Source organism: Oryx dammah, unplaced genomic scaffold (assembly GCF_014754425.2).
Source record: "Oryx dammah isolate SB20612 unplaced genomic scaffold, SCBI_Odam_1.1 HiC_scaffold_16, whole genome shotgun sequence".
NCBI lineage: Eukaryota > Metazoa > Chordata > Mammalia > Artiodactyla > Bovidae > Oryx > Oryx dammah.
The window spans coordinates 46,156,019-46,171,154 of record NW_024070200.1 but is presented as its reverse complement, the minus strand read 5'-3'; the positions used below and the strand labels follow the sequence as shown (position 1 = coordinate 46,171,154).

At 44.5% G+C, this 15,136-nt stretch overlaps 1 protein-coding gene across 4 annotated transcripts in view; it reads right to left on the bottom strand.

Moving 5' to 3' along the window:
- The window catches only part of CPEB1 (cytoplasmic polyadenylation element binding protein 1), a 111,027-nt gene that overhangs the window by 23,577 nt on the left and 72,314 nt on the right, over positions 1–15,136 (bottom strand). For all 4 annotated transcript variants that reach the window (XM_040257516.1, XM_040257517.1, XM_040257518.1 and 1 more), the window contains exon 3: positions 1,511–1,699. In XM_040257516.1, coding sequence (XP_040113450.1) covers positions 1,511–1,699 — 189 coding nt within the window. The remainder of the gene's footprint in view (positions 1–1,510; positions 1,700–15,136) is intronic.

Sequence of the window (15,136 nt, the reverse complement as noted above, 5' to 3'; positions counted from 1 at the left end):
CACTCATCACCTCCTGTGCAGGGGCTCTTCCGTCCTCTGCTCAGAGCCAGCAGTGAGGGTGGGGACAAGGTCAGATTCACATGCCTCACCCCCACCCCCCGGCCGGCTTCAGGGCTCCACTGTGAAACAAACCACCACAGCCTCAAAGCCGAGATATCCAGGCACAGGACACCAAACAGTGACACCACACTTCCCGGCCCAGGGAAAATCCTGAGTCAGCCAAAGGCTAGTAGTTCAAGAAATTCTACCTTAACCCAGAGGTAGTTACTTAAGGTAAAGCTCTTCCTCACCTGAGAGAAAAGAAAACAAACCCAGCCTCTACCCCCTCCCACCCCCCCAATCAAATGGGATTTACCAAAACAACCAGGCACCAAAATGCCAACAGACACAACAGTCCCAGCCTCTGCAAAGCATTCTAAAAAAAGACCTGCGCCAAACAGGGTGGAGGCCAGAGAAATCTTGCTGCCCGGTTCTAGAGTGGGGGTGGTTGGTGGGGGACAGCAGGCTCTGTGAATCCCACTGTCAGCACCAATGGTAAATGGCTGCCCCCACCCTCACTTTCCATCAGTGAAAATATCTGCTGCCAAGATGCTCCTTATTAAGGTGTAACGCACATAAAGCAAAATACTTAAGATTTTTATGTATAGTTACAGTTATTTCTTAAGTTCACATTTCTTCCTGAATGCTCCAGGATTTGTGTCTGGCCAACCCACCCCCTTGAACCATGAGAGGGAAATTAATGGACAGTGGGAGGTCTGAGCAGAAGCAGTTAGAGGAGTTGCCAAGAAGCCCCCTTCAATCTGTCCCCATCGAATCCTTCCAGGACGACAAGGGACCCTAAGGGGAATGGCTCTTCCTTCACCCACTTGGTCACCCTTAACACAAAGAAAAAAAGAGAGAAAAAAGGTCTCCATAGCCGAGAGTTACTCCACCCGGCTCACCCTGCCTACCCCCTTTTCCAGGATCGATGCTCTCAGCCTTATGTGAAGCCAATTCCAATACCCTAGGATTACCCAGCCTCACATATGGCTAAAATTCTTCCCTCGCTATGATTCGGGGACCACCCATCCTTTACACAGAGCTCCCTAGTTTTAAAAGCCACTGGGAAATAGAATCTGGACATCCAGTCATCAGCCCCTAAAGTCCCCTCCCCCGCCTAAAAGTGTTTTGCTTCATCATCTCCAAGGCAGGCCTGGGCACTAGGGGGTTCGCTGGATCTTTTCTGCATAAGGCTATCACCTTGGGGATCCTTCTCAGGGCCACTTCAGGTACAGACTAACAACTCCAGGGAATTTGTCAGGGTAAGTGGGAAAGCGGTGCCTGCCTTTACGAGCCACCATCTGTCCTGCCACACTCACAGCCAGCATTTCCATCTTTTGCAAAACAGCTCCATGTTGTATGGGGGGGCGGTGGGGGATGCAAAGGGGAAGAGAACAACTGTTGCTGTGGATATCCTTGCTCCACACCCCATGCGCCCCCTCCCCCCGCTGGCTCATCTTCCGGCACTCACCCGAGTGTGTGCTGCTCTGGGCTGAGGAGTCTGAGTCCTGGGTGCTCCAGGGTCGGTCCCAGCCTGTGAGGCTCAGGGACTGCAGGCCAAGGCACAAGTCATTTGCATCTGGGAGGCCACGGGAAGAATCTTGCGCAGAGGTGGGGAAAAGCATCCTGCTTGTGACTGTTTCTTCTGAGTCCTGGAAGTCTGCTTTGGACAGGAAAACAGCAGAAGCCCAGAGTTAAGGGCTGTTTCCCCAGGATTATCAACAATAAATAATATTAGGAATAGTTTCCTCAGGCTCGAAGACTAGACATCCAAGCTGGCCGGATGCTGCAGCCACTGCCTCTGCACTTTTGGGGGTGTTAAAGCAGGAGCGGCTGCCATACAGCCCCCTCCCCACATACACACCCCTATCCCGTCTGCATTACAGACTGGGCCAGCATGTGATCAGGCTGCTGATGCTCCCCGCTGCCAGTGACATCAGCCGGCTGAGCCGTGCAATGGAGAGCGGCATCACCCCTCAGAGAGCGGGGAGGAGCAGGGGACCGGCAGGGAGGGGACTTGCCTCCCAGGGAAGCGACGGCACAACAGCCGCTGGGAACAGTCCGGGTGCGGTGCTGGTAAGTCCGGCTGTGAGGCAGCGCCCTCCGGTCTCCAGCAATGGTGGCCAAGCGGCCTGAGGCACGACTGAAGTCCTCTCTGCTGACAGCGGAGCCAAAGCAGCAGGCTGCCTGCTCGGCCAGCTCTGCCCTCCTGCCCCTCCCTCCCCTCCCTCTGCTCTCCGCCCCCAAACCCAAAAACACTCTAGTCCTGGACTCTCTCCAGCTGCTTGCTCAAGCCCTGGTTTTGCAGCCCGATGCAAAGCTTCACAATTCTGCTAGCAAAAATCTGTGTGCTCCAAGTGGCCCCTGAGCCCTACCCTGACACAGCAGTGTTTACTGCCAGGGGTGGGACAGGCTTCAGAAAACACAGCTCACTCGAACCCTGGGGAATGACACCTGGTGTTCCAGGCTTGTCAGCAGCAGCTGGCTACCAAGAAAGGGGTCAGTTTCGGCAGGGGGCGGGGGAGTCACTGGGTCACCCAAACGCCAGAGTAAGACCTATCCTGACAAAGATGTGCTCGCTCACTCAGTCGTGTCCGACTCTTTGGGACCCCATGGACTATAGCCTGCCAGGCTCCTCTGTCCACGGGGATTTCCCAGGCCAGAATTTTGGAGTGGGTTGCCATGCCCTCCTCCAGGGGAATCTTCCCGACCCAGGGATTGAACCCAGGTCTCCTGCGTTGCAGGCAAATTCTTTACCGTCTGAGCCACCAGGGAAGCCCCCTGACTAGGATACTTACTCCAAGTTCCCAAGTTCCCTCACTCCAAAAGGGTGGGCATCAATCTCATAGCAGGACCAGCTCCCCGTCCTGCAACTGCAGGCACAGAAACACTCCCCTCACAGAGTCTGATCAGACCAAAACAGCAGAAGCAATCTCGGAGGCAGGATGTGCCTTGTCAGAAGCCCCAGGTTCAGGAGCTCACAGCCCCTGGGCCTGCTCCTCCAGAGCACACCGGCCACGGGAGGGGCCCTGGTACCTCTGGCTACCCAGACCCTCTCTCCAGGCAGGGGAGCTGCTTGGGACCACAGCCCTATTCCCATGACCAGTCACAGCCCCAGCACCAAGTCCAGCTCTGCCCAGAACCTCTGGGACCTCTGCCACTTCCTATCTGCCAACGCACTCTCCCTGTATCCATCCATCTCTTCCAACATGACCTCCAGTCACAAGGCCTCGTCCTTAGAAAGGAGGGTACAGTGAGGGTCCCGGCCACATGGCAGGCAGGCTGCTCACACTGAGACCAGGGACCCTGCTTGCTCTGTCATTCTACAGCAAGAAGCAACCAGACACAGGAATCATGCCCACCTGGGACCACCCGGGACAGGGTACAAGGTGGGCAGAGTGGGAGCTACTGCTGTTAGCCACAGGAATGGCTGGCCAGAGCCTCCAGAGTGTCCCCTTCTGTCCACAGGCGCTCAGGCACAGCCGAGATGGGGAGATCGGCCAGTCTGTGGGAGGGACTCCTCCCCTCGGAGGTTTTTTTTTTTTTTTAAAGAGCTTTGCTGCTGTGTCATCCATCCACGTTATTCCTGTCTGGCTGTAGATACTCTGCCTGCTCCAAGCCTGTGTCTGTCAAAACCTCTTCACCACTGCACAGGCAAAGCAAGAGCCCACCCATGCTGGCGCTGCCCCCACCCCAGACCACTCCCCCACCAGCTTCTCTGTCCAACCTTCCCCCAAGCTTATGACACACTTTAAAAATAATCCATACGTAATAGTTATAAAAACATAATGAATGCTTCCTTTAAAAACACCCATATATAAGTAAGTACCCATCCCCCCTTACAAACTCTCGGTATGGTCCCTTCCACCACTGTGAGCACACCCATATCTAGAAGCAATCATTTCTCCCATCCCCGGCTAAAATCAGGGCCTTTGTGTTTATGGGGACCTCATGCTGCACGCAGAGAGAATCTAGCTATCAACTGTGCTCTTGCTGCCCAAAGTCTAGCGTGGCCGACCAAGAGAGTCAGTATCACCAGAATCTTGTTATACAGCCTCTCAGCCCTCACTTAAGACTTCTGGAATTGGAATAGATCTACATCTTAATAAGATTCCCAGCTGACGTTAATTCACTTAAAAGTTTGAGTAGCACTGGTCTATACAATCACCCTGACTCTTTTTGACCCCATGGACTGCAGCACGCCAGGCCTCCCTGTCCACTAACTCCCAGAGTTTACTCAAACCCATGCCCATTGAGTCGGTGATGACATCCAGCCACCTCATCCTCTGTCGTCCCCTTCTCCTCCCGCCTTCGATCTTTCCCAGCATCAGGGTCTTTTCAAATGAGTGACCATTAAAGGTCACTTAGGAATAAGTGGCTACAAGCCACGCAGGAGCTTGGAGGTCTCAGTACAGTATGCCTCTCCCCTGACTACCAGCACTCCCACTGACGCACCACCTTCACCTTTACCCAGACGTTCTCCATCCCACTGTTTCTTTCAGATAAAGGCTTGCACTACCGTTGTAGAATTCCTTCACTAGTTCCTCCAATTAACAGAAGACACACCTGGTAAACCTTCAGTGTGGCAGGCTAGGAAAAATGAAGTGGCTTTAAAATTTTGTAGATCTTGCTTTACTCACAAGATCTGCCATTGTGTGATCTCAGTCAAGTCACTAAACCTTCCTGAGCATCCTTCACCTGTACAGTGGCAAAAGCAGCTCCCTCTCAGGGGTTTTATGAGGAACACATACAGTGTTTGGTACAGTGTCTGGCACAAACTATTGTACTGGTATTTTGGTTTCAGTAGGTGACCATATAATTTATCATCCAAACCAAGGCACTTTGGAGAGAGAAAGGGGGCAAATATTAACAACCCTACGAATGCAGCAAGTTCAACAGATACTGTCCTAAGTGGACTGGCAGCCATGATTCAGTCTTATCTGTGGCCATTTGTGTTCAGAAACATTTTACTCCAAAAGCCTCTTTTCTAATGATCCCAGCTCTCCAAATTTACCCACTCTGCTCTCTACCCCTTCGATCTGTATTGACAGAAAGTCTGAGAGGTAAACTGTCAACATGGGCAAATGCTCAGTAAGCTGAAAGGGCTGAAATTCAAAGGCTGATTTTACTGAGGAAAGCCTGTCTTTGCTTCTCAAACTCACATCTGATGCTGAGCAGGAACTTGACCCCTTTTATTGGAGGATATTCCTTATAATCTTTAGCCAAGCACACACCAGACACTCCGAAGATACTAGAAGCTTGGAACCAGCACGTGATGAGGTGAGATTTACTTCTAAGGCAATCTGTTTGAACAAAGACTCTCAGCTTAAACACTTTCTATATCAACCCGAACCCTGCAAGTTTCCATATCAATACCAATGCAACATTTCTGATTAAGTTCCTTGATTTGGTTCAGAATTTTAAAATGATCTCCCCTTGAAAATATGTTACCTTCTTCATAATCGCCCAAATTTCTTAGCAACTGAAAAACTCAAGTAAACTGACCCAAAGCCCAAAGTTCGTCACAGTCTAGAACAGAATGACTGCTGAGAGGATCAAAATGCAGAGGTGACCCAAGGGCTGATTCTAGGGCTCAGAGTTGTATGCATGCAGGCATGCTGTCTTATCCAACTCTCTGCGACCCCATGGACTGTAGCCCACCAGGCTCCTCTGTCCATGGAATTCTCCAGGTAAGAACATTGGGGTGGGTTGCCATTTCCTCCTCCAGGGGATCTTCCTGACAGAGGGATCGAACCTGGGTCTCCTAGCATTGGTGGGCAGGTTCTTTACCACTGAACCACCTGGGAAGCCCTCAAGAGGAGTGCAGCCTCACCTCTAATCTTTTCCATCCTCAGTCTAAGAACCTGTCTGTCCACTGATGACTCCTCTGTCAACAAGACTTGGCATGACATTGCTCATGGTCCTCTGCAACTATCATTCTTGAGCATCTGGCAACTAAGGAGGTGAAACAAGGAGAGAAGAGTGACTTCAGGCCTCCATTTATGAAACCACTGTGCAGGATCCATAGTATAAAGGCCCATGGTGCTTGCAAGAAGTCAGCTGAGGCCCCCAAGAAACACAAGTTGGCTTCACAGAGCAGATGCCGCATGAGCTGATCCTAGGGGAAAGGGGATCTAGTTCAGAGGAGTTAACAGGAGAGAAGGTAAGCAAGGTTTGTTTGGGCCAACCAAGCCAGGAAGAACTGAGGCAGGAAAATGAAACTGATGCTCAGGAGTGTAGTGAACTGTCTCTTTACACTGTTAAACAATAATTAATGTGGTAAAGCACTCAGGATGAACCAGAGATCAGAGCTAGGGAAGCGGTCAAGGACATATGGGACGAAAGGGGGGAGGAGGAAGAAGGCAGAAAAGCAGATGGATAAGGAGGGAAAAGAAGAGGTTGGGGGCAGAGAAATATGTTAAATGACTTAACAGACTACAAAGCTGCATCTACATCATGGCTTTAACTACATGAAAATGTTGTTTGTTGACAGATGTTGGTAAAGGAACACAGAAAAACACAGCTTAATGTGTGAGGGTAGCAGGCCACTCACGGATTTATCTTCCTTTAGTCATTGCACAAACAGTATCACAAAAGTGGTGTTCTCCTTTCTTTTTCCTCTTTAGCATTTTGACAAGCACACTATTACAGTCTATACAGCAACCATACTTGAACTCTCTTACAAAATTTCAGCTTTGCCTCCAAATCCAGTCCCTGGGAACAGGAGAGGACACTGCGTCACTGGTCCCCACTAGATTTCTTCTGAATAACTGACTTTACAGTAAGCTGAGGCTACTTAAATCAATGCTTTATGTTCTTAAAAGTTTTTTTAAAGCTCATAAAGTGGCATTTCTAAGAATGTATTTCTAAAAAGACCATTTGAACGACTATCCCCCAAACCTGCCACTTCTGCCAAATCAGGAAAACAGAAATGATTCTGTAAATCCATTTTGGTAACCTGAAGCAAAAGAGCCACCATGCAAGAAGTCAGACACCTGTCAATATCATGTCAACCACTGTTGCACTGGGGCCCTTGACCACGCACGCCAGGAAGACTGCATGTTCCCCTAAAGCAGTGCTCCTCAGACTTTCCAGGGCATAGGGATGACTCGGCAATCAACAACACTGACTCTGCCTCAGCAGGTATGGGCTGGGCCCTGGAATCCGTGTTCTTAACCTACTCCCAAGTGATGCCTACACTACTCACGTGCTGCCCACACTTTGAGTCCGAGTTTAAAATGGTCTTCCTACCCTAGTCTCTCTCTTCCAGGTAATCACCCCATTCTTACTCAGCACGCTCCTCACAGTGTTCATTCTCCCCAGCAAGGGCCCTGGCCACTTTCCTCCTGCCTGGCACATCAAAGCCGACCCTCAGGCTGCAGCTTACTATTAACCTTTCCTTTCACTCATCATCAAACTGTAAAGGCTAAACTTGAGTCAATCACAACTCCAAGAGACAATGTACTGTTAACCTGAGTGCTAATTACAGAGAATGCATGATGCATAGATGCTCAAGGAAACCGTCCTTATAGTTTCAGCTACACTTTAAGTCACACGACAGATTAAGGTATGAGAGACACCAGGTTTACTTTGTATTTCCAACCACAAAAATATAATCACTGGCTTATTTTAGCCTTGATCACACTAATAATCTTCAAATGAATTCTGCAATTTATTTCAAAATGATTTCTGTAACGTTTCTGGAAATAAACACTAACAATGTTTAAATTTTAAAATGGCATACACCATGTTCACAAAGTGGAAAATTCAATACTATTAAAAAGCTAATTCCTACCAAATTGATTCACATATTCAATGAAACCCCAATAATATACATGCCTTCAGGTTATTCAGGGGGAAGGGCTTTTTAAACAAATGGTGCTTGAACAACCTAATATCGCTGGGGGTAGGGAATGAACCTTGACCTCCAACTCACACCATATGTAAACATTAGTATGAATCAGAGAGACCTAAAAGTTTTAACTTTTTAAAACTTCTCTAAGGAAACGTAGCCTATCTTTGTGAGCTTGGGTGAGGGGATACAGAGCAAGGTTCCCCACAGAGGACACAGAAAGCAATGATCCTCAGAGAAAGTTTTGATACACAGGACTTATCAAATGTCTGCTCATCAAGACACCATTAAGAAAATAATTATGCAAGTTATAAAACGGTAGAAAATATCTGCAACCATACCTAACAAATGGCTAGTATCTAGAGTATATAAAAAATCTTAACAACTCAAAAGTTAAAGAAAAAAATTTTTTTAAAAGCACACTTAAAAAAAGAGCACAGAATCCTCAAAAGGCATTTCACACAGATATACAACTGGACAATAAGCACTTGAAAAACTGCTCAACATTATTAGTCATCAAAGAAATGTAAATTTAACCACAATGAGATACTACTACATATTCACCAGATGGCTAAAATTAAAAGACTGCTCCACAGTTTGCCAACATTTGGTATTGCCGATCAGAACTTCCATACATTATTGTTATGATGGTTCAATCGCTTTTAGAAAAGCTATGCTGATTTTTCATACAATTAAATAGACACAATTCTGTGACCCAGCAATTCAACTCCAAGGTATTCAACTAAAAAGAATGAAGACCTGCACATGGACAGTGACAGAAGCTTTATGCATGATCACCAAAACCTGGAAAGAGTTCAAGTGACCACTAACAGGAGAATAAAATGTGGTGTATACACATATATGCTAGAATATTTCTCAGCAATAAAAAGGAATAGACTACTGATGCATGCAACAACAGCCTCCCCAGGTGGGTCAGTGGTAAAGAACCCGCCTGGCAATACAGGAGATGCAGGTTCTATCTCTGCGTTGAGAAGACGCCCTCAAGGAGGAGATGGAACCCACTCCAGTGTTCTTGCCTGGAAAATCCTATGCACAGAGGAGCCTGGCAGGCTACAGTCAGTGGGGTCGCAAAGAGTCAGAAGAACTACAGCTGAAACAAGACGCAACAAGAGAGATGAATCTCACTACACTGAGTGAAATAAACCTTACGTAAAAGTACCTACGTATATGATTCCACTTCTTTGAAGTTCTGGAAGAAGCAAAGCTAATAAACAAGTGAAACAGGGTGGTTGCCTCCAAGGGATAGAGGTGGGAGCCAATTGGGAAATGGGATGAGGAAACTTTCTGAGGCAATGGCTATGTACATTTTGTGGGGAGTTTCATCCACACATTTGTCAGGATGCACCTAATGACACACGTTCTTCTGCATTCCTTGTGCATTTCACTGTTTATTAATTTTACCTCCAAGAACCTCTAAACAAATACCAAGCATTAGAGTCAACATGCATATTCAAGTATTAAAGAACCTCTGAACAAATACCGAACATTAGAGTCAATATGCACACTCAAATATTAGGAATAAATTATACCCATGTCTCCCATTCACTTGAAATGCATCAAAAAAGGAGATGGACTGATAAATGGTTGTGTGAGTGCACATGTTATCAGTCATATCTGACTCTCTGTGACCCCGTGAACTGTCGCCAACCAGGGTCCTCATCCATGGGCTTCTCCAGGCAAGAATACTGGAGTAGGTTGCCATTTCCTCCTCTAGGAGATCCTCCCAACCCAAGGATCAAATCAGTGTCTCTTACATCTGCACTGGCAAACAGGCTCTTTACCACTAGCACCATCTGGGCTACAATAAATGGTCAGAGGGATATATAAGCATACTTGATAAATGATTAAGGGGATATATAAACAGACATGACATAAAGCAAATATGACAAAACTTTCATCGTAGAATCTAGGTGATAAGTATCACGGGTGCTCACTTTACAATTTATTCATCTTTTCTGTATCCATGAAAATGTTCACAATAAAATGGTGGTGGGGGGGTGAAGTTACTTTTTCTGACAAAAAGCAAATCTGAATGAAGTAATTGGTTTGATGATAAGAAATCATTCATTAAATCAGATTTTACAGTTGACATTTTCCATAAGCAGAATAAGTTAAAATCTATAGACCCAAGGTTTTGACAAAACATAAAAACATAATTAAAGCAAGTGATAAAATAAAAAGCATTTTAAGGGAATTCCCTAGCAGTCCAATGGTTAGGACTCCATGCTTTCACTGCTGAGGGCCTGGGTTCAATCTCTGGTTCGGGAATTAAGATTTTGCAAGCTGCACATTGCAGCCAAAAAAAAATTTTTGTTTGTTTTAAAATAAACTGTATTTGTAAAGGTGTAGTTTAAATTTAACAATATTTTAATTTTCTCAATCCTTTAGGTAATCTGAGTTAAACAGGGTCCCTAAGTGAAAAAAACAACAATAGTCATTTGAAATCTCCATTAAGCATTTTTGGTATACCTTCCCCAAACTGAGAAATTCAATGACCAATGTCTCAAGTAACAAATCTTTTCACAAGTTAGATGGTTTCCAATTCCTTCTTTTCAATAAATACGAAAGAATGAATGGAACTGTCGGCAAGTAAATGACTAAAAATAGATGACTGATTTTTTGCATATAAGTTAAGGAGTTCAAACAATTGAGTGACATTGCTATAACAATGCCTTCATGTCCCATCTACTTATTTATGTGAACAAGTTTACTCAATAGGGCACCGATCTATAAAAACAGAAAATAGGAATGTATTTGGTGTTGAAATCCTGAGTCATTCTGGCAATAAGTGAGTCATCCAAAATTACATGAGTTATAAAAATGCCTCATTTATCTCATTAAGAAGCGTTTCCAATAAATAATTACTAAAGAAAATTTTTATCAAAAATTTTAACCTTTAGATTGTCTTAATCAATTTTCTAGCAATCAATGGCCACAGCAATCCAAAATACTTATAAGCCTTTCAGTCACAGGAAATAATTTAAAATTTCAATTTATGTACAATTTTTGTTTCAGAGAAGTATAACGTGATCAACAGAAGACTGAAATATAAAACACTGCATTAGTATAAAATTTTGTGGGAGAAGTAGACTAGAAATACAATAAAGGAGAAAAGGAATAATGAGAAAATTCTCCACGATTAAAGAGCTAATTTACAGGTTTCTAAACATAGTAAGTATAAAAATCTCTGCAAATTTTGATTCCATTACTTTTCCAATGAAAATCAAGATACAAAGTTAAACATGCAAGGTATACATTGTATTTTTTAAACTGTTTTTTATTTAAACATTTTAACCATTTTGAAGTGTATTATTTAGAGGCGTTAAGTACATTCACATTTTTATGCACCTATTACCACTAATCACTGCCAGAACTTTTTCATATCAAAACAAAACTCTGTATCCATCAAACACTAACTCCCCACTAACCCTTCCCGAGTGCCTGGTAACTAACCATCTTCTATCTCTAAACTCAACTATTCCAGGTACCTCCAAGAAATGGAGTCATGTAGTATTTGTCCTTTATGTCTGGTTTATTTCACTTAGCAGAATATCATCAGAGTTTATCCATATTGCAGCATGTATCAAAATTTCCTTCCCTTTTAATGAGGAATAATTTCCCATTGGATGTATATACCACGTTTTGTTTATCCATTCGTCTCTCCATGGACATCTGGGTTACTTCCTTCCACATTTGGCTACTGTGAACAGTGCTGCTATGAATATCAGGGTACAAACAAACATGTTTCCATCCTTGAGTTCACTTCTTTTATGTATATATACTTAGAAGTGGAACTGCTGGATCATATGGTAATTCTATGTTTATTCTTTTTTTTTTTTAGGAACCACCACACTATTTACCACAACAGCTATACCATTTTGCATTCTGCAAAAGTACAAGTGTTTCAATTTCTCTACATCCCTGCCAACACTTACTATATTCTGGTTTGGCTTTTTTTTGAGGGGGTGCAGATAATGACCACTGGAGTGGGTGGTAAGAACTAGATCTCACTGAGGGATACATTGTTTTTTTAAACTTGGATATATACAAGCAAGTGTTCAAAGACTGCTGCTGCCTAGTCCATGACTCTCCAAAGAGAGGACTTTTAAAGCTCTGCCACACCCCAGGCTTTAACTGTTTCTCTTCCTATACTATCCAAGTGGTCCAAATGGCAAATGCCATCTTTCTTGCTGCATCACTCATTACAGTGATGGTCCACAGGTGGGCATCTGAGCCAACCTGGGTTATAGTAACCCCTCCATGTGATTTCAGAGGCCACTCCTAGTATGGGCACAGCTCAAGACAACCTGAGACTCCGTCCCTAAGGTTTTTCTAACTGGGTACTGGAGAGAGAGAAGAACTTCCTGACCTCATGATGCCCAAGGATGTGAATGGAGCCCCTTCCTCAGGTAACACAGAGGGTGTTAATGAGCTGAGGGTGAATATGAAACTCACTCTGAGAGAGAGGCAGCAAAGAAACAGAGTTGTGACAAAATGTCTTCCTATTCTGTGAGCTTCCTATCAACAGCCTCCCTACACATCCCACATTATGCTAAAGTTAATTCTAATTAGGTGTCTGATCATTTGCAAATTAAGACTGTTCTGTGTAATTCAAGCCCCTCAACAAGGACTGACCAAACAAGTAATTGCTACAGGCAGGTTGAGAATCTCTGGACAGAAGTCCCTGATGGCCTGTCAGCAGGAAAAGAGCTGGAAGACCACCACAGGTTAAATCTTTTCTTCCTTCTTTCTTTTTAAACTAGTGAGCAAACAAGGCTCAGACAAGGCCAAAGTGCCAAAGCTGTTAAGTGGCAGAGGTGGGATCATAACTCAAGGACCAACCCACCCTCCTGCCTCATCCCTACTCTGGGTACTTTCTCAGACCCAGCTCTACACTCACACACGCCCCAGCTCAGACTTGCTTTATCGGTAAATTATTTATTTTCTGAAAACAAATGATTCTAAGCAACTTCAATAGAGTTGGTCTCTTCAAGCTGATTCAGACAAATATGCCAGCCACAGTGGAAACCTAAGTACTTGTACCTTTATTTTTTCACATGCTATGTACTTTTTCTGCGTCATGCATTCTCTAGCCATCTTTCAAGACCAGGCACTCCTACTATCATTAAATTATTAATGGATTCCATTCTCACCAGTTAGATCCCCAAGGAGCTTTTGTCCTAAACCCATCCCATCCTACCAGGAGTTCAACTCTTAACACTAGCTCCTCCCTATTCTTATTATCCTTGCCCCAATTGCCTACTTATTCAGTAAAATGTCAATTTCACACTTTGGTGTTTCCAAGATTCCACTGCCATGTACATACATATGTTTTGAAGTTGACAATTTAATTTCTTCCTGGTGGAGAACAAGAAAGACGACTGATGACTGGAGTCTAGCTCCACCTACTTTATGGCTTCTGGTACGGAGCTTCTGAAGCAGAATGTTCTCAAGACTCCAGTCCAGAGTCCTGGAATACAACATGCTGTCCATTTGGTATCCCCTACACTAGTTTTGTGTTATACTAAAACTAGTATAACCTAATCAGGCTTCCCTGGTAGCTCAGATGGTAAAGAATTTGCCTGGAGTGGAGGAGACACAGGAGCTGCAGGTTCGATCCCCTGGGTCGGGAAGATCCCCTGGAGAAGGAAACGGCAACCCACTCCAGTATTCTTGGCTGGAGAATCCCATGGACAGAGGAGCCTGGTGGGCTATAGTCCATGCGGATGCAAAGAGTTGGACACGACTGAGTGACTAACATCTAAATACAATGAAATGTTACTTTCCCTGATGCTATGCTGGTTCAAATTTGGGATTTGCAGAAGTTCCTTGAACATTACATCATATTGGAGACCTCTTACAGGGCCAAACAATAATAATGTTGGTCAGTTGCTCAATTGTGTCCGACTTTTTGTGACCCCATGGACTGCAGCACGTCAGACTTCCCTGTCATCCACTATCTCCTGGAGTTTGCTCAAACTCATATCCATTGAGTCGGTGATGCCATCCAACCATTTCATCCTCTGTTGTCCCCTTCTCCTCCTGCCTTCGATCTTTTCCAGCATCAGGGTCTCTTCCAAATGAGTCAGTTCTTCGCATAAGGTGGCCAAGGTATTAGAGCTTCAGCTTTAGCATCAGTCCCTTCCAATGAACATTCAGGGTTGATTTCCTTTAGGACTGACTGGTTTGGTCTCCTTGCAGTCCAAGGGACTCTCAAGAGTGGCCAAAGCATGGGAGTATCAGCTTCTAGAGAATACAAAAGCTAGTGATTTATAAAGGACTGTGTGGGACTTCCCTAGTGGTCCAGTGGTTAAGACTCCACACTTTCAACACAGAGGGCATGGGTTCGACCCCTGGTCAGAGAAGTAAGATCACACGTGCCCTGTGCTGTGCTTAGTCACGTCTGACTCTTTGTGACCCCATGGACTGCAACCCACCAGACTCCTCTGTCCATGGGGATTCTCCAAGCAAGACTACCGAGTGGGTTGCCATGCCCTCCTTCAGGAATCTTTCCAACCCAGGAATTGAACCCAGGTCTCCCGAATTGCAGGTGGATTCTTTACCATCTGCAAAAAAAAAAAAAAAGAGGAAGAATTGGGTGTTTCAAGTAAGAGAGCAAACTAGTACATTTCTGAAGGGCAACCTAACATGTGCACTTAAATGCTTTAAAAACAGCTGTTTGATGAAAAAATTTTGCTTTTAGAGATTCATCCTATGTCCAAATAATCACAGATACAGGCAAATGTACTTCTGCTAGTCTTTAAAGTAGACACCTATTTAAGTAAACTATCTAACAATTTGAAATTCTTAACTTTTTGTACTATGAACCATTTGGCAATGTGCTGAAGCCTATGAACAGATACCTTCTAAGTATGATGTAAAATATGTAAAGCAGTGATAATTTCATACTGATGAATGTAAACACTTCAAGGTATGTGCAATGACTGTAAAGGAATCAGACAGGAAACGTCTGATCATCCTACTGATGGTTATTATTGCCAAAGAATTAGATCCTGCTAGTATTATTGTGACTTTGCGCCCACATTTAGGAGGAAATGCTACATTTCAGTTAAACACTGGTGACAATAAAATATCTAAGATTTTATCTGCCCAAGATATCTGACTTCCTGAATTCTATCCATGGACCCAGGTTAAGAATCCCACAATGTATCAATCATACAAAGTAAAATGCTATGTAACCCCAAAAAAGAAAGTTAATGACAC